Source organism: Phaseolus vulgaris, chromosome 8 (genome assembly GCF_000499845.2).
Source record: "Phaseolus vulgaris cultivar G19833 chromosome 8, P. vulgaris v2.0, whole genome shotgun sequence".
NCBI lineage: Eukaryota > Viridiplantae > Streptophyta > Magnoliopsida > Fabales > Fabaceae > Phaseolus > Phaseolus vulgaris.
The window spans coordinates 44,843,007-44,869,637 of NC_023752.2; the positions used below are offsets into that span (position 1 = coordinate 44,843,007).

General features: G+C 44.6%; 3 protein-coding genes across 3 annotated transcripts; 2 read left to right on the top strand and 1 right to left on the bottom strand.

The window, feature by feature from the left end:
• The first annotated feature begins 1,353 nt into the window (after window positions 1–1,353).
• Window positions 1,354–3,016, top strand: LOC137825207 (uncharacterized). Its single transcript, XM_068630879.1, has 3 exons — window positions 1,354–1,847; window positions 2,238–2,325; window positions 2,753–3,016. The coding sequence occupies exons 1-3, from the start codon at window positions 1,354–1,356 to the stop codon at window positions 3,014–3,016; spliced, it is 846 nt and encodes a 281-aa protein (XP_068486980.1).
• A 12,950-nt stretch (window positions 3,017–15,966) lies between these two features.
• On the top strand, window positions 15,967–17,382 carry LOC137825208 (uncharacterized). The gene has a single exon (XM_068630881.1). It carries the CDS (start codon window positions 15,967–15,969, stop codon window positions 17,380–17,382), a length of 1,416 nt encoding a protein of 471 aa, XP_068486982.1.
• A 5,482-nt stretch (window positions 17,383–22,864) lies between these two features.
• Window positions 22,865–23,911, bottom strand: LOC137825209 (uncharacterized). Its single transcript, XM_068630883.1, has one exon. The coding sequence runs from the start codon at window positions 23,909–23,911 to the stop codon at window positions 22,865–22,867; it is 1,047 nt and encodes a 348-aa protein (XP_068486984.1).
• Between the last annotated feature and the right edge of the window lie 2,720 nt (window positions 23,912–26,631).

Here is a 26,631-nt window from a genome sequence, read left to right on the forward strand (position 1 = left end):
TTGAATCTAAAACAGTTTAGAATCAAAACCTTTTTGAAAAATATTGTTTTATAAAGAAGTGGAAAAACAACTAGTTGTTTTATCGTTTCAATCGGTTGTTTAACACTTAATGGTTTTTGAAAAGGGTTTGAAGTTGTTTGACTTAGTTGACTTTGTTGTCAAACCAATTCAATCGGTTGTTTCGAGAATTCAACCGATTGTTTGTTGAAATCCATAATAGAATTTCTGTTATGTTTGCAAATCAACTTTAAATGTTTTCTAACTGAATAGGTTCCTACTTTAAATGTTTTTAGCAAACTTTTGGAGTATTTAAAAAGGTTGTTATACGCTCCTAAAGGAAGATAACAGTTTTTAGAGATTTGTGAAAGTGTGAAAACAAATTTGAGTTTTCAAGATTTGCATTCAAGCTTTTGGGTTTTCTCAAAGAAGTGGAATCAGATTGCTGTAATCTTTTGATTTGATCTTCATCAGGTGTAATCCTTTCTGTATCTCTTGTATTTCTAAATACTGGTGTGTAAGTGCAAAATCAGAGGGTGTTCTGATTTCTGTGGTGTTTGTGTGTCACAGGAAGTGTGTGACTTGAGGTGTTCAAGGTCATTTCTTTGGTGGTGTGTTTGTAATCTGGATTTTGATTGCATAGTAGATACCCAGTGGTTTATGGGGACTGAATGTAGCTCTTAGGATAAGAGTGAACCAGTATAAATTGCTTGTGTGCTTTTCTCTTGCCCTAAACTCATTTAAATTCTGCTTTTTAAGTTGTTTTTAACTATGTTGATATAAACAATCGGTTGAATCACAAAAACAACGTGTTGATTTTCTAACAATCAACTTAAACAGTTTTTTATTGATTGCTTTCTGGATTTCTGTATTTGTGATTCTGCATTAAACTTCATTATACCTTCAAAGTTTGCGAAAATCTTTCATAAACAATTCACCCCCCCCCTTTTGTTTAAGGCCATATATTCTAAAAATTGGCATCAAGAGCTTGGTTCTTGAAAAATATTCAAGTTTGATCCTAAAAATCTTTTTCTTATGGCTAAAAAATTACCCTTTGGGGAGGGTGCTTCAATAAACATACCATCTTTGTTCTGTGGTTTGAATTACCAATTTTGGAAGGTACGTATGAAGATCTTTGTTGAATCTCTTGATAAAGGAATATTGGATGGAATTGAAAATGACCCTTTTATTCGTAAGCTTGAAAAGGATGATGTTTCTATTGAAAAGCCTTGGTCCCAATGGGCTGATGCAGAAAATAAAAGTGCAAACTTTGATTGCATTGCAAAAAATATTATCACCTTTGCCTTAGATTCTGATGAGTTTTTCAAGGTCTCTCAATGCGGATTTGCTAAGTAGATGTGGGATACTCTAGAAGTAACTCATGAAGGAACAAACGATGTAAAAAGGGCAAGGGAACATACTCTAGTCCAAGAGTATGAGATGTTCAAAATGCTTAAAGGAGAATCGATTGTCGATGTGCAAAAGCGGTTCACTTATATTGGTAATCACCTCATGAGTCTTGGAAATGTCTTTGACAAAAAAGAGTTGAATATCAAGATTCTCAAATGTCTTGATAGATCTTGGCAACCTAAAGTCACGGCTATCTTAGAATCAAAGGACTTGACATTTTTTACTACGACCTCCTTGTTTGGAAAGCTTAGGGAGAATGAGCTGGGGATGAATAAACTCAACATTCAAGAGAGTGAAGATAAGCATGTGAGAATCATTGCCTTGAAAACTGCCAAGCACAAGAACAACCAAGTTTCAAGTGATGAGAGTGAAAGAGAAACTATTAGTTTGCTATCCAAAAAGTTCAGCAAATTCTTGAAGAAGAACTGCAACAAAGAAAGGTATGGCAACAAGAAAACTAGTGATTTTAATGCTAACAATTATACTTGTTATAGTTGTGGAGAACATGGCACATAAATGTTGAATTCCAAAATAAAGAGAAGAAGTCAAGCAAGAAGGAAAAGAAGGAAAAATTAAAAAAAAAACCTAATTGCCTAGGATGAAAATGATGTCTCTTCATCAAGCTCCTCATCAAGTAAAGATAAAGAAGCTAATTTGTGTTTGATGGCTAAGGAAGAGGATGATGCAAGTAGTGTAAGTTCTTGTACTTCTTTAAATGCTAAAAATTATAATCAACTTCTTCAAGCTTTTAAAGAAACACATGAGGAAGCTAACCGATTGGCACTCTTGAACAACCAATTGAAAGGGTTGAATAACTGGCTTGAAAACAGAGTCAAGGCACTGGAAAAAGAGTTGGAGAATTCAAAAACTGATTTTGAAAATCCAGATAAATGCTTTACAAGAACTCTTCTTGCAACTGTGACTCACTTGTAAGTGAAAATTGTGAATCTCTTGAAAAGAAACTTCACTACCTTGTGAAAACTGTGGATAGGCTTTCAAAGGGTAAATCCAACTTTGAGACTATCTTGGCATCTCAAAATTGTTTTTTTGGAAAAGTAGGTTTAGGTTTTAATCCACAGAGTAAGAAAAATGAGTTTTCAAAGTCATTTTCAAAACTGCCAGAAAAACAACCGATTGAAAAATTGAAACAACCGGATGTTACATGTTTTATTGCATGAAGAGAGGCCACTCAGTTAGATTCTGCAATATTAGGAAATATTTTGTTCCTAAAGGTGTTATGAGATGAATTCCCAAGAATTATGAGGTTCCACATGATAAAGTTAATGCCAAAGGACCCACATTTGTAAGGGGACCAAATCTTGTTGCTTGAATTTCTCTTTTGTAGGTAAGCTTGAAGGAAAACATGGAGATGTGGTACCTGGACAGTGGTTGTTCCAAACACATGACTGGAGATAAATCTAAGTTTGTGAACATCAATTTCAAGCAAGAAGGACATGTGACTTATGGAGACAACAATAAAGAAAAGATTCTTGGAAGAGATACCATTGGAGACAAGAACAACTTCTTGGTTCATGATGTCTTATATGTGGAAGGTCTCAAGCACAACCTTCTTAGCATTAGCCAGTTATATGATAAGGGTATCAAGTAACCTTCAAGCCCAACTCTTGTGAGATATGCCTACCCAATTCAAAGGAAATAATGTTGATTGGTAAAAGGGTCAACAATGTTTATCTTTTAGATATCTCTTATCCTACATCTATTGGTTGTCTTCTTTCAAAACATGATGAATCTTGGTTCTGGCATAGAAGAATAACTCATATTCACATGCATCATTTAAATAAATTGATATCAAAAAATCTTGTAATAGGGTTACCCAAACTCAAGTTTGAGAAAGACCATTTAAGTGAAGCATGCCAAAAAGGGAAACAAAATCAAGCATTCTTTCAAATTGAAAAATATTGTTTCTACTTCAAAACCCCTTGAGCTGCTGCACATGGATTTATTTGGTCCTTCAAGAACCATAAGTCTTGGTAGAAACTACTATGCATTTGTTGTTGTTGATGACTTTTCTAGGTATACATGGACGTTGTTCTTGGAGTCAAAGAGTGAGGCATTCTCTGCATTCAAGAAGCTTGCCAAAAGATTGCAAAACTCTTGTTGCAGCAACATCATTGCAATTAGAAGTGATCATGGAGAGGAGTTCCAAAATGAAAAATTCAGCACCTTTTGTGAAAAGCTGGGAATTTTTCACAACTTTTCTGCACCAATAACTCCTCAACATAATGGAGTAGTGGAGAGGAAGAACAGGTCTCTTGAAGAACTAGCAAAAACCATGTTAAGTGAATCTTCCTTACCCAAGTATTTTTGGGCTGATGCAATGAGCACTTCTTGTTATGTGATGAATAAAGTGCTTATAAGGCCAATCTTGAAGAAAACTCCATATGAGCTTTTCAATGGAAATAAGCCAAACATTAGTCACCTAAAAGTGTTTGGATGCAGATGTTTCATTCTGAATAATGGGAAAGAAAATCTAGGCAAGTTTGATGAAAAAGTCGACAATTCTTCAACTAACCATGCATATAGAGTCTACAACAAGAGACTCATGATTGTGGAGGAGTCTGTCCATGTGTTGTTCGATGAAATCAATCATACATATCAAGGTTCTACAAAGAATTATGCAAAAGAAGATGAGCAAAACATCATTATGCAGAAGCTGGAATCCTGCCTAGAAAAACAACTGATTGATTCTGCGAAACAACCAGTTGAAATTCTGCAACAGAAAGAGCTGCCAAAGGAATGGAGAATTCCAAGGGATCTTTCAGTGGAGAACATCATTGGCCAGATCTAGAAGGGTGTTTCTACACGTAGTGTTGTCTCTAACTACTACAAGCATATGGCTTTTGTTTCCCAAATTGAACCTAAGTCAATTGAAGAAGCTCTCAAGGATGATAAATTGGTAGCTGCCATGCGTGAGGAACTGCATCAATTCATAAGAAATTATGTTTAGTTTCTTGTTCCAAAGTCTGACCAGATGAACATCATTGGATGCAATGGGTTTTCAGAAACAAGCTGGATGAATCTGGAGTGATAACAAGAAACAAGGCTAGGCTTGTGGCTAAAGGTTATAATCAAGAAGAAGGCATAGATTATGGTGAAACCTTTGCTCCAGTTGCAAGATTAGAAGATGTAAGGTTGTTGATGGCCTTTCCTTGTATGAGTGGATTCAAATTGTTTCAAATGGATGTTAAGAGTGCTTTCCTCAATGGAATCATCAATGAGGAAGTCTATGTTGAACAACCACCAAGCTTTGAAGATCATCAACATCCTAACCATGTATACAAGTTGAAAAAGGCCTTGTATGGGCTTAAACAAGCTCCAAGGCAGTGGTATGAAAGGCTTAATAACTTTCTTTTATCCAATGGCTATGAGAGAGGGATGATAGACAAGACTCTCTTTATCAAGAATCAAATTCTGAAATTATCTTGGTCCAAATCTATGTTAATGACATCATTTTTTGTGCCACCAAAGATAGTTTATATGAAGAGTTTGTGGTTGCCATGCAAGGAGAGTTTGAAATGTCAATGATGGAAGACCTTTCATTCTTTCTTGGACTACAAGTCAAGCAATCCAAAGATGGAATTTTCCTAAGTTAATCAAAGTGTAGCAAAGAAATTCTCAAGAAGTTTGAAATGGAAAGTTACAAAGAAGCTAGCACACCTATGCCATCAAGTTGCTATAGGGATGGTGATGTGGCTAGAAAAGAGGTAGATCAAACCAAATATAGAACGTTGATTGGTTCCTTACTCTATCTCACAACAAGTAGGTCAGATATCATGTTTGTCGTGTGTCTATGTGCAATATTCCAAGAAAATCCAAAGGAATCTCATCTCAAGGTTGTAAACGTATTCTCAAATATCTCAAGGGGACAACCAATGTTGGACTATGGTATCCTTCTTACTCTCTGATGACTTTTTACGGCAAGTGCACCGTGTTTGTCAGAAGTAATAATAATTGTCCCTAAGGACGGATATCGATCCCACAAGGAACAGTGAATTATCGAGTACAATAATCGCTAAATATAAAAACAGAACAATTAAAAGAGTTTTGAATTAATTGTGTTGGCACTGATCAATAAGAAAACAGACAAAGAATTAGTTGTTTCAATTGGAAAAATAAGGATTAGTTTCATCTCTTCCACTCTCATGTATTTTGATTAGCATGTTAATATTAAGTTCTTTGATTGAAATTGATGCCCGTAAAAAATTCATTTATATCGATCTCTCGCATATAAAATCCTTAAGAATGTTTCCTAAATATCGATCTCTCGCATATTTATAAAAACAACTTAGAATCACACTCAGACGTTAATGGCAATTAACATTTCAAGTCTATCCCTAGCACTCAAATATGCTAAGTATTGATGTTTAGGTCCAAACCCTAGAAATACCTCTCGGTCATATTTAAGATTCTCAATTTGTCACGGAAATTTAAAAGTAAAACAACAATACCAATAATCAATCAAGAACTAAATATTAATATATAAGATATCACCTCAATACATAAGAGTTTGAGCAGATTACTCCCAATCCCAAAAGGTAGAATTAGCTACGCATACTTCTAGCACCTTCCATTCTCCCAATTGGTTACAATTCACTCTATGGTGTTTTCCTCTCAATCTGGCACCCTAAGGTTGAGCCTCTAGCCCTCTATTTATCCTAGTTTTCTAGGGTTAGGTTGTTTATTGTGTCGCGCTAATGGGCTAAATGATAAAACATAAAAAAGGCCCAATCTTTCTTTGCATCTTTTTCCATTCTGGGACCTTCTATCTTTATCTTTTTGGCTCAAATCATTCATCTTTAATCCAAATCTCCAATCTTCCTTAGAAATCTGCAATTAACACCAAATTTGGGAATAAAATACTCTTATTCAAATAAAGATCATAAAAAATGTAAAAAGGTATAAATTCATAAATTAGGGATTATTTTATATGTAAATTAGCAATAAATCCTCATAAGTGCCTATATTTTAATATGAAATATCACTTAAATTAGACACTTATCACTCTCCTATACACTTAATTGGATATTTTGATTCTGATTTTGCATGGTGTAAGCTGAACCGGAGAAGCACAAGTGGGACTTGTCATCTTCTTGGATCAAGTCTTATTTCTTGGCATAGCAAGATACAAGCTTGTGTGGCTCTTTCCATTGCAGAGGCAGAATAAATTGTTGTTGGAAGTTGTTGTGCACAAATTCTTTGGCTCAAACAACAACTAGAATATTTTGGTTTAAAGATTAGCATGGTGCCTTTGCTTTGTGACAACACAAGTCCTATAAACCTCATTAAGAATCAAATTTAGCACTCAAGAACAAAGCACATTGAGATTCGTCATCACTTCATAAGGCATCATGTGAACAATGAAGATTGTGAATGAAATTCATTGAGATAAGATTGCAGCTTGCTGATATATTCACAATGCCTTTGCCAAAGGACATGTTTTCCTTTTTAAGAAATGAGTTAGGTATTCTTGATTCACAAACTCTTTCTTAATTATGTTTTATCCCTTTCTTCATTATATTTGTGAAGACAAATAGGGGGAAAAGGTATTGGTTTATGTGTTGTGTATACTACAACTACAAAACTCTGATTTAAAGTTGGAAAATTGTTTCTGTTGCTACACTCACTGGTTTGGCACTGTTTTTGCCTGGTTTTTCTGCTCTTTTGGTAATGCAGAAAGTTGGTTTGTGTGCCTTCATAACGTGTTATTATATATGCTCTGTGTTTGCATAGTTTTTGTTTTGCAGGTGCTGGTTCAGATTCAAACAGATCAACACAAGCAACCAGGGATTTGTCTTCATCAAGGATGATCTTGAAGCTTTGATCTCTCCAAATCCATGTTGTTTGATGGAAGGCTGAAGTTGTTGCTTGTGTGGGTAGGATCTGGGTAGATTAATGTGTAATCCACTCTTTGTTTGAATCTAAAACAGTTTGGAATCAAAACCTTTTTAAAAAAGATTGTTTTATAAAGAAGTGGAAAAACAACTAGTTGTTTTATAGTTTCAATCGATTTTTTAACACTTAGTGGTTTTTTAAAAGGGTTTGAAGCTTTTTGACTTGGTTGACTTTGTTGTCAAACCAGTTCAATTGGTTGTTCGAGAATTCAATCGATTGTTTGTTGAAAATCCATAACAAAATTTATGTTATGTTTGCAAATCAACTTTAAATGTTTTCTAACTTAATAGACTCCTGCTTTAATTGTTTTTAACAAACTTTTGGAGTATTTAAAAAGGTTGTTATACGCTCCTAAAGGAAGATAACAGTTTTTATATATTTGTGAAAGTGTGAAAACAGATTTGAGTTTTCAAGATTTGCATTCAAGCTTTTCGATTTTCTCAAAGAAGTGGAATAGGATTACTGTAATCTTTTCATTTGATCTTTATCAGGTGTAATCCTTTCTATATCTCTTGTATTTCTAAATACTGGTGTGTAAGTGCAGAATCAGAGGGTGTTCTAATTTCTGTGGTGTTTGTGTGCCAAAGGAAGTGTGTGACTTGAGGTGTTCAAGGTCACTTCTTTGGTGGTGTGTATGTAATATGGATTTTGATTGCATAGTAGATACCCAGTGGTTTATGGGGATTGGATGTAGCTCTTGGGATAAGAGTGAACCAATATAAATTTCTTGTGTGCTTTTCTCTTGACCTGAACTCATTTAAATTCTGCTTTTAAGTTGTTTTTAACTATGTTGATAAAAACAAGCGGTTGAATCACAAAAACAACCAGTTGATTTTCTAACAATCAACTTAAACAGTTTTTGATTGATTGCTTTCTGGATTTCTATATCTGTGATTCTGCATTAAATTTCATTATACCTTCAAAGTTTGAGAAAATCTTTCACAAACAATTCACCCCCCTCCTGTTTAAGGCCATAAATTCCAACATTTTGACCTCGAACTCTCCCTTGATCTGGCCAACCTTAACTTGGGAGTCGCCTTTGCACGTTACTTCGCGAGCTGCCATATCATACACTAGGTTAACCCAGCCAGTAGGGCCTCGTACTCGGCCTGGTTATTGGTGGTCTTGAATCCGAACTGGAGTGCTTGCTCCAAGAGGAGATCACTTGGTTCTTCTAGGATGAATCCTGCTCCACATGCAGTCTTGTTGGAGGAGTCGTCAACGTACAATGTCCACCCTCTCAATATATCTGGCAGCGGTGTGAGCTCAGCCGAGACGTCGGCTAGGCATTGAGACTTGATGGCGCCTCTCGAGTGGTACCGAATGTCAAATTCGGAGAGCTCGACTAACCATCTTATCATTCGCCCTACTAGATCGGGTTTAGATAAAATTTTAGAAATGGGATAGTCAGTCCTTATAGTGACGGAGTGGTTCTAGAAGTAGGGGCGCATTCGTCTTGCCATTAGGACGAAGGCGAGAGCCACTTTCTCTATCATTTGGTATCTTATCTCAGCCGCTTGAAGTGTCTGACTGACAAAGTATACTGGTCGTTCTTCCCTTTCTACCTCTTGCACCAACGCGACACTGACCGCTTCTTCCAGACAGCTAGATACACCAGTATAGGCTGATCAGGTCTCGAGTTTTGAATGACCACTGGTGACATTAGAAAGTTCTTTAGTTGTTTGAAGATCTCTTTGCATTTTTCATCCCAACTAAACTTAGCTGCTTTCGGATTAGTTGCACAATCGGCCCCGTTCGCTCGGCTAAGCTGGGTACGAATCTGGAGAGGGTCGTTAGGCGCCCTAGAAGTTGTTGCACCTCCTTTATGTTTTGGGGGCTTCGCATGTCGTTGATCGCTCGACATTTGTTTGGGTTGGCCTCTATCCCCTGATGGGTTAACATAAAACCCAGAAATTTCCCTCCCTCAATCCCGAACGTGCACTATTCGGGGTTGAGCTTCATGTTTGCCCTTCATGTTTGCCGTCCTGAGAGCTTCGAACACCTCCTCCAGGTCCTTGATGTGTTGGTCAAAGGAGTCGAAATTTACAACGATGCCGTCCATGTAGACCTCAACACACCGACCGATCATATCTCGGAAGATCTTGTCCATAAGTCGTTGGTAGGTTGCTCCAGCGTTTTTCAGGTCAAATGGTATGACCTCGTAGTAATAGTTGGCATCGGTCGTCATGAAGGTCATCTTCTCTTTGTCCCAAGGGTGCATGCTTATCTGGTTGTAGCCAGAGTAAGCATTCCAGAAGCTGAGAATTCTATGGGCGGTTGCTCTATGCACCAGCCGGTCGATTTTGGGGAACGGGTATGAATCCTTCGAGCATGCACTATTCAGGTTTCTATAGTCCACACACATCCTCCAGTTGCTATTCGGCTTGGTGACCATGTTGACATTGGCCAACCAAGTTGTGTACCGGGCCTCGTGGATGAACCCGACCGACAAGAGCTTTTGGGCTTCCTCCTTAGCTGCAAGACGCTTTTCGTCGCCATAATCCTTCTTCTTTTGTGTGATCGGTCGTGCTTCCTTGAATACCGACAACTTGTGGGTGATAATGTCCAAGCTTATCCCCGACATGTCAGATGGGGTCCACGCGAGCAAATTTACATTTCTTTCAGCATGGTGTGCATTAGTTCGGTCTTAGCGGCTGCAATGGTCGTGCCAACACAGGTGTTGTGCTCCTCATCGAGGAAAGGCACTCGACGCAACTCTTCCTTGGCTTCCAGCTTGCCCTCGGTCATTCGGGGATAAATGTCCACCAAGGCGACCGTAGGTACCACTGGTGCCGGTTGGGCTTCTTGGGGAGAATCATGCCTCCGAGAATATTTGCGTTTAGAGGAAAGGCACTCGACGTAATTCTTCCTTGGCTTCCAGCCTGTCCTTGGTCATTTGGGGATCAATGTCCACCAGGGCGACCGTAGGTACCACTAGTGTCGGTTGGGCTTCTCGGGGAGAATCATGCCTCCGAGAAGATTTGCGTTTAGGGGGGCGGTCGTCCCTTAGAGGCTCGACACTAATGCTCTCGGCGTAACATTTTCTCGCCACCTTCTAGTCAACATGGACAGTGAGGATGTCTCCTGACGGTGAAGGGAACTTCATCGTCAAGTGGGGTGTTGACACGATCGCCATCAGCCGGTTGATGGACGGTCATCCAAGGAGGATATTACAGGAAGAGTTTGCATCGATCACCACGTATTGGATCTTAATGGTTTTCAATTCTTTTCCTCGCCGAAGGTGGTATAAAGCTCAATGTAGCCTTTAGTACCCACCCTTTCGCCCGAGAAGCTGACTACATGGTCGTCATACAACACCATTTTTGCCTCGGGTATCCTCGTAGCCTTGAAGGTGTTTCAGTAGAGGATGTCTACTGAACTTCTCTAGTCCACTAGCGTCTTCCTGATGGTGAACCTATCGATATCGACCGATATCACCATAAGATCGTCTTCTCAATAGTCAACACCTTTGAAGTCATCATTAGTGAATATGATGGGTGACATCCTCGGCCGGAATGACACCACGTTTACATACTGCACCGCTAGAAGGTGCTTCTTTCGGGCACTGTTGGTGCTTCCTCCACTGGAAAATCCCCCGGCGATTGTGTTGATGACGTCTCGGTACCCTTTCTCTTGGTTTCTCGTGGGGGATCCTCTCTTCGTGGAGGGTCATCCCTCCTTGATTGTCGCTCAGGTCGTCATTCGTTCGTGGCCTTGGGGGCGAATGTCTTCGCTTCGCGGGCTCGTCTTTGCGGGGAGAATACATCGTCCCTTGGCTTCTCCAGACGATCCGAATCAGGTGCCCTGTCTGGATGAGTTCTTCGATTTTTTTCTTTTAGAGCTTGGCATTCTTCGGTAGAATGTCCGGTGTTTTGGTGATACCGACACCGCTTGCCTTGGTCGGCATTGTCTGGGCTTGTTGCCTTTCTAGGGGGAGGAATCAGCTCGACGCTGAATACCTCATCCATAATTCTTCCCCGACTGTCTCTACGCCTGTCACCATGATGGCTCGATCGGCCTTGACGCTCCTTCTCCTCCTTTCCTTTCTCGCCATTGGCCTCTGCTTGGGCTTGGTTGCGAAATTCCCTCAGCTCCTCCAGTTGCATGAACTTAGTTGTTCTTTACCTGAGCTCGTCTAAGTTGGCGGCCGCTGCATACACAAATTGTTGGCAAAGGGTCCTGGTTGCAGGACCGTCAGCATATGGTGCATGGAAACGTCTGGACTAAGGTTCCAGATGCTCATTGCCAACTTGCTGAACCTATAGAAAAAGGTTCGGAGAGATTCTCCCTTCTCCTGGTGAATGCCCACCAGGGTGATGAAGGTTAGGTGATGCAGCTGGCTAGTGGCGAACTAGGTCTCGAACATCGATACAAGTGTCGTGAAGCTATCGATGGAGTTGGGCGGGAGTTTGGTGAACCAATTGAGGGCTCCTCCCTTCAAGGACGTGGGAAACACTTCGACGTGTAGAGACTCATATGGGTGGTATATGCGCCCATATGTTCATTCGGGTCAGTTGTGCCATCATACCGATCCCTGTTGAAGCCCTTCCACTTGTCCGGCAGTGGAGCTTCTATGATGGCGTTGGTGAAGGGGTGTCAGCAAACCGAGTCAAGGGTGTCAGTCGTCCTGGCTAACTTATTGAGACAGGACTCACCATCCATCTCATGGGTGGGAGCCTTATCCTTGGTTTCCTCACTGCTCTCGGGTTGGGAGGGGATGTGAATGACCTGCCGACAACATTCGTCTGCCTAGTGGATGGTCTTCCCTCCACCAGCTTCTTCCTCATGTCCTTATTATGCAGAGAGCTTGGATCTCTTGCTCGTTCTTCTTAGTGACTTTTTCATTTTTTTTTCTTCATCTCGGTTATCCCTCTTTGCAGAGACAAAATCGCCATCTGGTCGGTCTCACTCATCCTCTCCATGCTTCGGGTTGATGTCATCTACTATTGCTTCTTCAATTGATTTCTCTCGGCCCCGCTGTGGGCGCCAATTGTTCCTGCTAGGGAGATGGTACCTAGAGAACTGTTGATGAGCTTTGTCTTCCTCCTTCCTATCGGGCAGTTGGTTTATGCTTCAGCTTCCTCTTCCAAGCTTCTCGCTACTTCTTTGGTCTCAACTACTCGATTACTCAGTCTTCTAGAGAATACCGAATAGGAGGGGGGGAGGGTACCTGTACAAGGCACTCTGTCGCTCAAGTCAGCAAAGGGGGTTCGACACTCAGGTGTCAGAGTACAATAATAAATGACGTGCCTACTTCTTGGAATGTGCACTATTTATATTATTTTAATGGGCCTACCTTATTGGACCAGATTAGTGAGGTGGATCGTGCTTAGAGGTGTATTACCTAGTTCCTAATGATGGCTTAGCTTGACCTTAATTGAACGTAATTGGACCAAAGATGTCGGTCGACCCAGGACGTGGGAGTCGAGACATAGTATTGACCGTTCCAACCATACCAGTACACTTACAATACACTTGAGTAATCAAGTTAATTTAACTATAGTTACCATGAGGCTTGAGTAATCAAGTTAATCTAACTATAGTTACCACGAGTGTGGAATTGGTCATTATTATGAAGACTAAAAGTTTATCACTGAAATAAATATTATCTAAAAGAATCTTAAGATATAATTAGTGAAATTTCCAAAAAAAATTATTTTTTAAATTTCATGTTTTCGTTTTCATATAGCTTTCGTGCAATCGTCCGTTCTCCAGCAAGAGGTTGGAAAATTTCAATTTTTAAAACCCTAATGTACCGTGACCATGGTTATATTAATATCGTGCTTTTTCTCGTCAATTTACTACTTTATTATCTAGTTGCTTCCCAATCAACATGCAACTTCACTAGCAATACATATTTGTTTCAAAACATGTGTAAAGAAAGCAACTGGGGATCACTTCTCAGCCATACGTGCATAATTGCCATACGTATTTTTTGACTTACAAAACTTAATTTCATTTAGTTATCATTGCACTATATTATTATCTTTTTATTTCTCTAATGCTTGCCAATTCGATAGACATTACATCTTTCCTCATTTGGTGGAATAGCAACTAAAAGCAATCATTTGGGATGAGGCATAAACAGTGGGTTGATTTGTTTTATATCTATGGGCCATGAAGTTATTCATATTATAAAATTAACTTGTTTTAACATTAAGTAATCTGTACATTCAATATTTAACATGTTACAGGATAATATACTTTCTAGAGTTTTTTTAGCAATCAACTCATGTATAAAATATTAAGAGGTGTAAAAAATATTAAGATAGAAAGTTTAAGTTTGAACTCAACTTTACAAAATTAACTTATAAAATGAGTTCCGCATCTATTTATATATATTATGAAATGTTATTATTTTAAGTCGACGTGGGATTTAACACATCTCTCTTATGTCGAGACCTTCCAACTTGTGCGTGTAACTATATATTTAAAATTGGTTCGATAGGAGATGACTTGATAAACCTAACAAACTCTCGTTATGATAGATTTTAAATGACTGTGATATCATATTAAGAAGTAAACTAAACCTAACTCAATTTTGCAAAATCAAATTAGCTTACAAAATTTGTATCCACTTATATATTATAAAATATATGTAGTAGTTGTGAGATTTCTAACACCAGAGTTCATAAAAGAAAAAAATTCATTAAGGTTAAGACAACTACATGTCGATCAGCAGAAAGACCAGCAAGTTTTTGCGTTGGTACACCTGCAAAACAGCTCCTCCCTTCATGAAAGTTGCTGTTTATCAAGCCAAATTTCAGGATTACTATCCCAAAGCACATCCCAGACCTATACTTTGTAGAACATTGATGCAAAACAAAGGAGATTGAATTTCAAAGATGTAGTAATTTTTTACGTTTGATAATAGTAGTATAAAATATAATTTGTAGATGCGTTATTGCAGTGGAAAGAATTTGAATTTTAATGAGAGGGTTTAAATAGCTTTTATGTTCTTTACATATATAGTTATTTTTGCTTGAAATATACAATTGAAACTCTTCATTTTTATCTTTGCTGCTTTTTAATTTTATTTATTTTAATAATTTATGCCAAAATATTGTGTGATGAAGCTAAAATCTTTCTTAGCTAAAAATAATAAAAAACCAATATATATATATATATATATATATATATATAATTTTTTTTTTCATTTCATGTATATTAGGAGAAATATACTGTGAAAGAAAAACTCCATCTTTAACAGTAAAATATCACACGTGTTTAAGCAATTATAATTTAAATTAGAAACGATTTATTTCGGTTTTTCTTTTGTGAAATATTTGTGCGAGACAGTGTATATACTAGAATTAAACACGATTCGACATTCGTAATCCAAATGAAGTTGGATTGTTTGGTACTGTTGATGATGAGTCATCTGGTGGCGAACATGATACATATATCCATAGAAAAAGTGATAGAAGATCTGACTCCAATAATTCTAGTAAAGAAATAATTCAGTGGATTTTGACGTTTACATGCTGTTGAACCTGAAGTGGAAGTACAGGACGGTACAAAAGTGATCAACCCATGTAGTGGATTTAAGGATTGCACGACGCAAAAATTGTTTTTGTGTAAAAAAAATCCATCAAAAAAAGAGATGACAAGATACGAAATAATTAATTTAATAACAAAAATCCATCAAAAAGAGATGAGAAGATACGAAATAATTAATTTAATTTTAATTATAAGAAGGATACGAAATAATTAACTTAATAACAAAAATACATCAAAAAGTGTACCGGTACTGGGCGAGGCCGGGACCCACCTGCCTGCCCGACTCCCAGTCAAGCCTGACCGAGAGACTGATAAGTCAATATCTTCAGAAATCTGGCCGAACGGCCGGCAGACCTAGACCTTTGTATACTTGGCTGACAGACGATTGTCCGAGACCTTTATATACTTGGCCGACTGACGAATGGCCGAGACCTTTGTATACTTGGCCGACTGACGAATGGCCGAGACCTTTATATACTTGGCCGACTGACGAATGGCCGAGACCTTTGTATACTTGGCCGACTGACGAATGGCCGAGACCTTCGTATACTTGGCCGACTGATGAATGGCCGAGACCTTTGCATACTTGGCCGACTGACGAGTGGCCGAAACCTTTGGAGACTTAACTGAGATGGTCGAAGACCACACTTATTTGGCCGATGGCCTACCCTCACCATGAGAATTTGGCCGACGGCCGAACCCTATTACGATTAACGCTCAAACCGAGATCAGTAAAGCTAATTCATCATCAAGAATTAGGTAATGCAATCCTAAGCGGTATCCACCTCGATAAACGGGCCCAACAAGGTAGGCCCATTAGAATAATATAAATAGCACGCATTCCAAGGAGTAAGGTATGTCATTATTACTGTTCACCTACCTGAGAGCTAACCACCCGCTTTACTGACTTGAGCGTCGGAGTGCCTTCGCAGGTACCCCCACCATCCGGTGTTCACCTGACGACCGAGTGCCGAGTGCCGAAAGATAAGCAGAAGGAAGAGAAGGATCCCAGTTCATCACTCAGCCACCTGCCCGACCGAAGGAAGGAGAAGAAGACTTCAACAGTTCCATAGGTCCCATCTCCCTAGCAGGAACAATTGGCGCCCACCGTGGGGCCGAGGGAAACTAGCTGAAGGAAAAAAGTAGATGGTTTCGACAAGAAGCATGGAAAGGATGACTGAAGCCGACCAAACAATGTTGCTGCTGTCTCTCCAGCGGAAGATGGCCGAGATGCGAAGAAAAGCCGAGGAGGCCGCTCAGAGAAATGAGCAAGAGCTGCAAGTTCTCCGCAGGGAGAACGAGGATATGAGAAAGAAGCTGGGGGAGGGAGGACCCTCTGTCATACCGACGAACGTGGTCGGCAAGTCTTACACCTCTCCCCCCAACCCGGATGTGGCCGAGGGGACGAGAGGCCGACCCCCTCCCCGCGAGACTGAAATGGGCGACGACTCGTGCCTAATCAGATCCACCCGGACAACCCTGACGGCCGACCCGAACCGCCGTCACCCCTTTACGAACAAGATCATCGAAGTCCCACTTCCTGAGAAGTGGAAGGGTTTCAACCGAGACCGATATGACGGGTCGACCGACCCGGACGAGCATATGGACGCCTACACCACCCATATGAGTCTCTACACCTCGGACGACGCCGTCTTGTGCCGAGTGTTCCCCACATCCTTGAAGGGTGCAGCCCTTCGCTGGTTCACCAAGCTCTCACCCAACTCCATCGACAGCTTTGCCACGCTCGTCGCAAAGTTCGAAACACAGTTCGCGACCAGCCGGCCGCATCATCTGACCTCAATCGCCCTGGTAGGCATCCGCCAGGAGAAGGGAGAGTCGCTGAGAGCCTTCGTGGATAGGTTCAGTAAAGTGGCGATGAGCATCCGAAATCTGAGTCCGGATGTCGCCATGCACCACATGCTGACGGCCCTGCGCCCGGGGCCCTTTGCCGACAACCTATGCATGCAACCGGCCGACAGCCTGGATGAGCTGAGAAAGAGAGCCGCTAAGTACATGCAGCTGGAGGAACTAAGAGAGTTCCGCAACCAGGCCCGTGCCGAGGCCGGCGGAGAAAGGAAGGAAGAAAAGGACCGCCAGGCGCGGCCGATACAGAGAACTGACCGGCGACGGGAGAATCGAGACCGACCAATTCGATTCTCGAGATACACGCCGTTGACGGCTGAGAGAGGGAGGATCTTGGACGAGGCCCTCAACGCCGAGTTGATCCCTCCCCCAAGGAAGGTAGCCAGCCCAAATAATGCCGACCGGAGGAAGCAGTGTCAGTACCATCAAAACACCGGACACTCGACCGACGAGTGTCAGGCCCTCAAGGATAAGATCGAGGAACTTATCCAGGCTGGGCATCTCCGCCGTTTCGTCAGGAATGGCCGAGACCCACCCGGCCGAGCAGATCCACCCAGGCGGACGAGGTCACCCAGCGCGGCCGAGAAAACCAAAATAACAGAGGCGACCGACAACGCGCAAGGGCCGACCCCCCTCGAAGGGACGATCCCCCAAGGGAGGGCGATAGGAGAGGTAACCGAGAGGTTATCAACACCATAGCCGGCGGTTTCGCCGGGGGAGGAAGCACAAACAACGCCCGGAAGAAGCACCTCCGGGCGGTACACCAGGTAAACGCCGTGGCGTTCCGACCAAGGATGCCACCCATCACTTTCACAGACGAAGACTTTAAAGGCGTGGACTACCGCCAGCAGGACGACCCGATGGTGATAGCGGTCGACATAGATCGATTCACCATAAGGAAGACCCTCGTGGACCAAGGAAGTTCGGTAGATATCCTCTACTGGAAAACTTTCAAGGCCATGAGAATGACCGAGGCCGAGATGATGCCATACGACGACCACGTGGTAGGATTCTCGGGCGAGAGAGTGGGTACCAAGGGATATATTGACTTGTACACCACCTTCGGAGAGGGGAAGAACACCAAGACCATCAAAATCCGGTACTTGGTCATCGACGCCAACACCTCCTATAACATCCTCCTCGGCCGACCATCCATCAACCGGCTGATGGCCATAGTATCAACCCCCCACCTCGCAATGAAATTCCCTTCAAAGACAGGAGACATTCTCACGGTCCACGTGGACCAGAAAGAAGCACGAGAGTGCTACGCCGAGAGCCTCCGGGTGGAGCCTCTAAGGGCAGACACCTCTCCCCTTCGGGCGAGGAAGTCCTCCCGAAAGGACCGCTCCCCCAGGAAGGACCGGCCGAGAGAGGCCCAGCCAACCGTGGCACTAGTAGACCTTGATCCCCGGGCAACCGAGGACAGGCTAGAGGCAAGAGAGGAGCTGAGGAGGGTCCCCCTCCTCGACGAAGAGCACAGCACGGCTGTAGGGACAGCCTTGGCGGCGGCTGAGGCCGAGGTCATGCACGCCGCGCTAAAAAATAATGTCGACATGTTCGCATGGACGCCGGCCGACATGCCGGGAGTCAGCCCGGATGTCATCACCCATCGGTTGTCCATATTCAAGGAGGCCCGCCCGATCTCCCAAAAGAAGAGGGACTTGGGCAACGAAAAACGACTCGCGGCGAAGGAGGAGGCCGGCAAGCTCCTGTCGGCCGGATTCATAAGGGAGACCCGGTACACGACATGGCTGGCCAACGTCGTCATGGTTACCAAGCCTAACGGTAACTGGAGGATGTGCGTCGACTACAGAAACATCAACAGCGCATGCCCGAAGGACACCTACCCCCTCCCGAACATTGACCGCTTGGTGGATGGGGCGGCCGGCCATAAAATTATGAGCTTCCTGGACGCTTACTCTGGCTATAACCAGATAAGCATGCACCCGCGGGACAAGGAGAAGACGGCCTTCATGACGGCCGACGCCAACTACTACTACGAGGTCATGCCATTCGGCCTCAAGAACGCCGGGGCAACCTACCAGCGCCTCATGGACAAAATTTTCAAGGGTCTAATAGGTCGGGCGGTAGAAGTCTATGTGGACGACATAGTCGTGAAGTCCGACTCGTTCGAGCAACATCTGAAGGATCTGGACGAGGTCTTCAAGGCCCTAAGGGGGGTCAACATGAAACTCAACCCCGAAAAATGTACTTTCGGGGTGGAGGGAGGAAAGTTCCTAGGCTTCATGCTCACCCACCGAGGGATAGAGGCCAACCCCGACAAATGCCAGGCCATACTCAGCATGAGAAGCCCGAACACCGTGAAGGAGGTACAACAACTCCTTGGGCGGCTGACCGCCCTCTCTCGATTTGTCCCCCGCCTGGCCGAGAGGACGAGGCCGATCGTTCAGTTGCTCCGTAAAGGCAAAAAATTCGTCTGGGACGACCAATGCGAGGAAATCTTCAAAAAATTCAAAGAGTTCCTCACATCTCCGGCCGTCATCCAGAAGCCGAGACCCGACGTCCCAATCCTCGTATATCTAGCAGTCTCGGAAGAAGCAGTCAGCGCTGCCCTAGTGCAGGAAGCCGAGGGCGAGGAGCGACCCATATACTTTGTCAGCCGAACCCTCCATTCGGCCGAGACCCGATATCAGATGATTGAGAAGGTGGCTCTCGCACTCGTCCTCACGGCAAGACGGATGCGCCCCTACTTCCAAAATCACTCCATAACTGTAAGAACCGACTACCCTATTTTCAAAATTTTATCTAAACCGGACCTTGCAGGGAGGATGATAGGATGGTCGGTCGAACTCTCCGAGTTCGACATACGTTATGAGCCGAGGGGCGCCATCAAGTCTCAATGCTTGGCCGACTTCTCGGCCGAGCTGACACCACTGCCCACCCTCTCGGACGGTTGGACTCTCTACGTGGACGGCTCATCAAATAAAACAGCCTGTGGAGCGGGAGTCGTCCTGGAAGGGCCGGGCGACCTCCTCCTGGAACAAGCCCTCCAGTTCGGATTTCGGGCGACCAACAATCAGGCCGAGTACGAGGCCTTGCTGGCCGGGCTGAACCTAGCTTACGACATGGGAGCGCGCGAGGTTACATGCAAAAGCGACTCCCAGGTGATGGTCGGCCAAGTCAACGGAGATTTCGAGGTTAAAGAGCCTTTGCTGCAGCGGTACTACCACGCGGCCAAAAACAGTATCGCCCGCTTCAACAAAGCGCCCTTGCAACACATACCGAGGGAGGACAACAAAAGGGCCGACATCCTGTCCAAGCTCTCGATCACCAAAAAGAAGAGCCACCAGAGGTCAGTCATACAAATATGGCTGAGACACCCTAGTGTGACGGAGGCCGAGGCCAAGTGTCTGGCTATCGAAGAAGAAGAGGCCGACGCTGAAAACTGGATGACACCCGTCATCCAATATCTAACGGTCGGCACATGCAAGGCCGACCAAGAGAAGGCGATGAAGCAGAAATGCGCCCGGTACACCATGATTAACGAAGATTTGTATCGGAGAGGCTACTCGACCCCCCTGCTAAAATGCATCACCAACAAAAGGGCCGAGTACATCCTGGCCGAGATCCATGAAGGAATCTGCGGAAATCACGCCGGGACGAGGACGATGGCCGCCAAAGTTTTGAGGGCCGGCTACTACTGGCCGACCATGCAAGGCGACTGTGCCGAATATGTGAAGAAATGCGCCAAGTGCCAAGAGTTCGGCCCCCTCCACCACACCAGGCCGGAAGAACTGCATAGCATCATCTCCCCATGGCCGTTCGCCATGTGGGGGATGGACATTATCGGGCCATTCTCCCCAGGGAAGGGGCAGACCAAATTCCTCCTGGTGGGAGTCGACTACTTCACCAAATGGATCGAGGCCGAGCCCCTCGCCTCCATCTCGGCGAAGAATGTACAAAACTTCGTATGGAGGAGCATAGTTTGCCGATTCGGCGTCCCACACACAATAGTAACTGACAATGGCCGACAGTTCATCGACCGAGGCCTACAATCCTTCTATGACGACCTGGGCATCAAGTCCGTCACAACCTCGGTGGAACACCCACAAACCAATGGGCAGGCCGAGGCCGCCAACAAGGTCATACTCAACAAGCTGAAGAAGCGTCTGGGCAAAGCAAAGGGCCGATGGACCGAGGAGTTGATCGAGGTACTTTGGGCATACAGGTGCACTCCCCAAACTACCACACAAGAAACGCCCTACAGCCTGACATACGGAACCGAGGCCATGATCCCGGTAGAGGTGGCCGAGCCCACCATACGACGACAGATGTTCGATCTCACCCTAAACGAGGAAAGCCTAGCGGTCAACCTCGACCTGGTAAGTGAGCTTCGTGACAAAAGCAAGATTCGGGAGGCTGCCTGCAAAGCCCGGGCGTCCAGACGGTACAACACCAAAGTCCGGCCTAGAGGTTTCCAGAAGGGCGATCTTGTCTGGAGAATGCGCAGCGACGCAAGAAAAAACGAAGGGAAGTTCTCATCCAACTGGGAGGGGCCTTTCCGAGTCCGAGAAATCGCACAAGGAGGGGCCTATCATCTAGAATGGCTTTCAGGAAAAATTGTACCGAGGACGTGGAATGCCACGCACCTCAAATTCTATTACAGCTAAAATCAATAAAATCACGCACTCTTTCCTCACCCAATCAGGGAGATTTTAACGAGGCGTTTTCATCAAAAGTGTTGGAAATATTCTACCGAGAGTACCGGCCGACCGCCCACTTGCTCGATTAACATCGCAAGTGCCGGCCTGCCGAACGCCCGCTCGCTCGATTAACATCGCGAGTGCCGGCCCACCGACTGCCCACTCGCTCGATTAACATCGCGAGTGCCGGCCCACCGACTGCCCACTTGCTCGATTAACATCGCAAGTGCCGGCCTGCCGAACGCCCGCTCGCTCGATTAACATCGCGAGTGCCGGCCCACCGACTACCCACTTGCTCGATTAACATCGCAAGTGCCGGCCCACCGAACGCCCACTTGCTCGAATAACATCGCAAGTGTCGGCCTGCCGATCGCCCACATTTCACGCGCTCGAATCCAACATTCGCTAATAGCCGATCGCCCTTATCTTAATTGCTCGAATTTAACATTCGCAATTTTATGGCCGATCGCCCTTATCTTAATTGCTCGAATTTTAACATTCGCAATTTTATGGCCGATCGCCTATATTTTGACTGCTCGAATTTAACATTCGCAATTTTATAGCCGATCGCCCTTATCTTAATTGCTCGAATTTAACATTCGCAATTTTATGGTCGATCGCCCTTATCTTAATTGCTCGAATTTAACATTCGCAATTTTATGGCCGATCGCCCATATTTTGACTGCTCGAATTTAACATTCGCAATTTTATGGCCGATCGCCCTTATCTTAATTGCTCGAATTTAACATTCGCAATTTTATGGTCGATCGCCCTTATCTTAATTGCTCGAATTTTAACATTCGCAATTTTATGGCCGATCGCCCATATTTTGACTGCTCGAATTTAACATTCGCAATTTTATGGCCGATCGCCCTTATCTTAATTGCTCGAATTTAACATTCGCAATTTTATGGCCGATCGCCCATATTTTGACTGCTCGAATTTAACATTCGCAATTTTATGGCCGATCGCCCTTATCTTAATTGCTCGAATTTAACATTCGCAATTTTATGGCCGATCGCCCATATTTTGACTGCTCGAATTTAACATTCGCAATTTTATGGCCGATCGCCCTTATCTTAATTGCTCGAATTTAACATTCGCAATTTTATGGCCGATCACCCTTATCTTAATTGCTCGAATTTAACATTCGCAATTTTATGGCCGATCGCCCTTATCTTAATTGCTCGAATTTTAACATTCGCAATTTTATGGCCGATCGCCCTTATCTTAATTGCTCGAATTTAACATTCCCAATTTTATGGCCGATCGCCCACATTTTACTTGCTAGAATTTAACAAAAATTTATGGCCGGCGCCCGAACGAATGGCTGGCCGACTGTTTAAACTTCTCAAATTTCATGCCAAACTCTGATAAAAGAAAAGATGGACGATGTGGATAAAAATGAAAAAAGCACTGGGCGATACATCAAAAACAAAATAAGAAGGCCACGCCCCAGCCTCGGAAGATGCTAAAAGAAAAAGGGGAAAGGCCACAACCCGGCCAAAGGTATAAACCTAATCCCGCACTTCAATGCACTCACCCTCGTCGACTTCGGCCTCCCTACCCTGAACCTCGGCCTCCCCTCCTTCGGTCCCGGCCGGTTCAGCCCTTTGAGCAGTCAGAGCGGCCACCTCAACACTCGGCATAATCCGACCCTGATGAACCTCACAATCAAGGTCGAACTCCCCAGTAGCCGGCGGCCCTCCATATAACACGTGCGCTTGACGCACGACCCTTTCAAAACACTGCTTCAGTAACTCCTCGGCCTCGTCATAGTTCTCGTCGAGTTCAGCTTCGACTTTGGCCTTGGCAGTTTTAAGGGCAAGCACCTCAGCGGCCGACTCCGCGAGCTTCTCGTCGGCCCACTTCTTCAACTGGGCGACCTCAGCCGCCGCCCTCCTCCTCTCGGACTCCAGTTGACGCCTCGCCTCGCCGGCCTCACTTTGGGCCAACTCTTTCTCGGCCACCTCCTTGGCAATCTTGGTGGACAAGTCATCATTAGCGGCCAAAGATTGCTCCAAGGACTGAGCGGCCTCCGAGAGCTTGTGCTCCAACTGCGACACGGTCTCCACGTGTCGGTCTTGCGCCTGGAGACCGTGTTGGAAGAGAACGACCAAGCGGCAAACGAGCTCAAGGCCGCTCCTCATAAGCTCTGAAGGGGCGACGTCCCGAAGCGACTCCCGAGACTCATCGGGGAGCGCCACACGCACCCGCCGTGTGAATTGATGGCCGCGCCCCAGGAGATCGAAGGGGGTCGGCCCAGACCTCGCCACGGCATCAGAAGAACCCGGGCGAGAGTGGGGAGAGGGTGGCACCGCCTCGGCCGCCTCTCGACGAGGAGGAGGAGGCGTCGGCATCGAGCCGGGCGACCTGACGGTAGTTGCAATGTTGCTACCCTCCCTCGGCCGCTTCTTGGACTTTTGGGAAGGACCGGCCTGCTCCCTGGTCGCCACTTCATGAACCGGAGGCATCACCTCCAAACTACGGCGACCCTTACGTGCGGCCGCTTTCTGTCGGTGCTTGTCAAGCACGCTAACAGCGTTAGGTCGTTCGTTCACCATGGTCTCTGCAAAAAAAAAAAAAAAAAAAAAAGAAGAAAAATACAAGTTAGAAAAGGCCGAACGATAGAAATCGACTGACCGACTGACTGGCTAAACGCAAAAATAAAGCCCATACCCCGAACGGCCGCCCAACGCCCAGGCTTAGCGTAAGCCCCGATCAGCGTCCGACAGGGAAGCCTCCTCGGGAGGGCGTCAAAGAGCGCAAGAATTTCTAGCTCATCGGCACCCTCTGTCGGCCTCGGCCACTCTTTGAAGCCACAAGGCTCGCGAGTCCAGTAGAGAGGGAACCTCGATCCACCGGACTCGTCAAAAAAGATGGCCGTCGCCTCCGGCCGGATGATAACTTTAACAAAACGCTCCTTAAATCTCTTATAGGAGCCAGCAAATAGGTCGAACAAAACGCTACCCGTCCGCCCAACCAACGAATGCCACGAGGCCTTCTTAGCCGGATGAGAAGCATAGTAGAAAAGAAAGCAAGAGGGAGATGGATGGAGGCGCATCACGTCGCACAACAAGCGAAAGGCCTGAAGGGACGCCCAGGTGTTCGGATGAACCTGGGTGGGCGCCACGTTAAGCGCCCGAAGAACGCCCATCGTGAACGTGTCAAAAGGCAAAGACACGCGCAAGTCAGAAAAAAAGCAGGTGTACATATAAAAGAAAGGGGGACCGTCGCCCGGTCTCCCCATGCATACTCTCTCCGTTGGTCCGCAAGGAACGACGTCGAAATAACTGGACAGTCCGCCCGGCTTTAATGCTGGATTCTTGGCGAAGAACCGGGCCACGCCCTCCGCGGTACTATAGGTGGAGGATTTCTCAACCACGTTGGGATCCACCCAGCTAAAGTCCATAAGCGGTATGGCCGAGGGAGGAGAGTCCGACCGGTCACACGCAACCGCCGGATCATCCTCCCTCACGACTTCTACCGGGGACGAAGTCTCGGCCAAGCCGGTGGTAGAAAAAGAAGAAGAAGAAGAATAAGAGGAAGAAGACGAAGAGAAGGACTGGCCGATTGGGACACACTGGACGGGCGGGGGGAGAAGATGTTCGACCAGATGAAGAAGATGTCGGCCGAGACCGGCTCGACATGACTAACCTTTTTCTGGGAAAGAAATGTGGGCGAAAGGTGACTCGGCTATCAGAGATGAGGGCGAGAGATCACTCGGCTACCAGTTCGCTCGCTCCAATAGAAAATACAAGAGTATGACACTGGTGGACCCCTATATATAGGGCCCATGGGCCTCGGAATTCGAAACGTCGTATCAATCTCAACCGTTAGATCTAAGAGATCTAACGGTTCACAAATTCCCCCGCCCAAAAAAAAACCCCTCATCAATGCGCGTCACGTCGCGCCGTCTGAGGTCATGTCACGCCGCTTAGTCAAATCACACCTCGAAAAACGAAACGACCGCGCGGCCAAGGGAGCCCAACCGTCTCCCATCATCAAAGACTCATCGGACATATCTAACACATCTGTCCTTGAGCCTGGGGGGCAAGTGTACCGGTACTGGGCGAGGCCGGGACCCACCTGCCTGCCCGACTCCCAGTCAAGCCTGACCGAGAGACTGATAAGTCAATATCTTCAGAAATCTGGCCGAACGGCCGACAGACCTAGACCTTTGTATACTTGGCAGACAGACGATTGTCCGAGACCTTTATATACTTGGCCGACTGACGAATGGCCGAGACCTTTGTATACTTGGCCGACTGATGAATGACCGAGACCTTTATATACTTGGCCGAATGACGAATGGCCGAGACCTTTGTATACTTGGCCGACTGACGAATGGTCGAGACCTTCGTATACTTGGCCGAGACCTTTGCATACTTGGCCGACTGACGAGTGGCCGAAACCTTTGGAGACTTAACTGAGATGGTCGAAGACCACACTTATTTGGCCGATGGCCTACCCTCACCATGAGAATTTGGCCAACAGCCGAACCCTATTACGATTAACGCTCAAACCGAGATCAGTAAAGCTAATTCATCATCAAGAATTAGGTAATGCAATCCTAAGCGGTATCCACCTCGATAAACGGGCCCAACAAGGTAGGCCCATTAGAATAATATAAATAGCACGCATTCCAAGGAGTAAGGTATGTCATTATTACTGTTCACCTACCTGAGAGCTAACCACCCGCTTTACTGACTTGAGCGTCGGAGTGCCTTCGCAGGTACCCCCACCATCCGGTGTTCACCCGACGACCGAGTGCCGAGTGCCGAAAGATAAGCAGAAGGAAGAGAAGGATCCCAGTTCATCACTCAGCCACCTGCCCAACCGAAGGAAGGAGAAGAAGACTTCAACAGTTCCCTAGGTCCCATCTCCCTAGCAGGAACAAAAAGATATGAGAAGATGCGGAATAATTAATTTAATTGTAATTATAAGAGGGATACCAAATAATTAATTTAATGACAAAAATCCATAAAAAAGAGATGAGAAGATAACAATAATTAATTTAATTGTAATTATAAGAAGTTGAAAAGGTCTCAATCCTTTCCTTTTTTAAACCACTTACTGTTAATTTGGTTAGATATCTCACCACACTATAAGAAAAACATAAAATAAAAACTAATTTTATAAATAAGAAATAATTAGTTGCTATAATAATTAAATTAGAGATCTTTAAAATAAAATTTGATTTTTAAATTAATTTTTATTATTGTTAAAGAATTTTTAAATTAGTGTCTAATTAGGTACTAAAGTTTTTTTACCAAATTTAGAA

Excerpts from the sequence above, each read along its gene's own strand:
- LOC137825207 (XM_068630879.1), top strand. The coding sequence starts at position 1,354 with ATGTGGGATACTCTAGAAGTAACTCATGAAGGAACAAACGATGTAAAA. Across the intron at positions 1,848-2,237 it reads AAGAACTGCAACAAAGAAAG|AGTCAAGGCACTGGAAAAAG; the intron begins GTATGGCAACAA and ends GCTTGAAAACAG. Across the intron at positions 2,326-2,752 it reads CAAGAACTCTTCTTGCAACT|GTAAGCTTGAAGGAAAACAT; the intron begins GTGACTCACTTG and ends TCTCTTTTGTAG.
- LOC137825208 (XM_068630881.1), top strand. The coding sequence starts at position 15,967 with ATGGTTTCGACAAGAAGCATGGAAAGGATGACTGAAGCCGACCAAACA.
- LOC137825209 (XM_068630883.1), bottom strand. The coding sequence starts at position 23,911 with ATGGTGAACGAACGACCTAACGCTGTTAGCGTGCTTGACAAGCACCGA.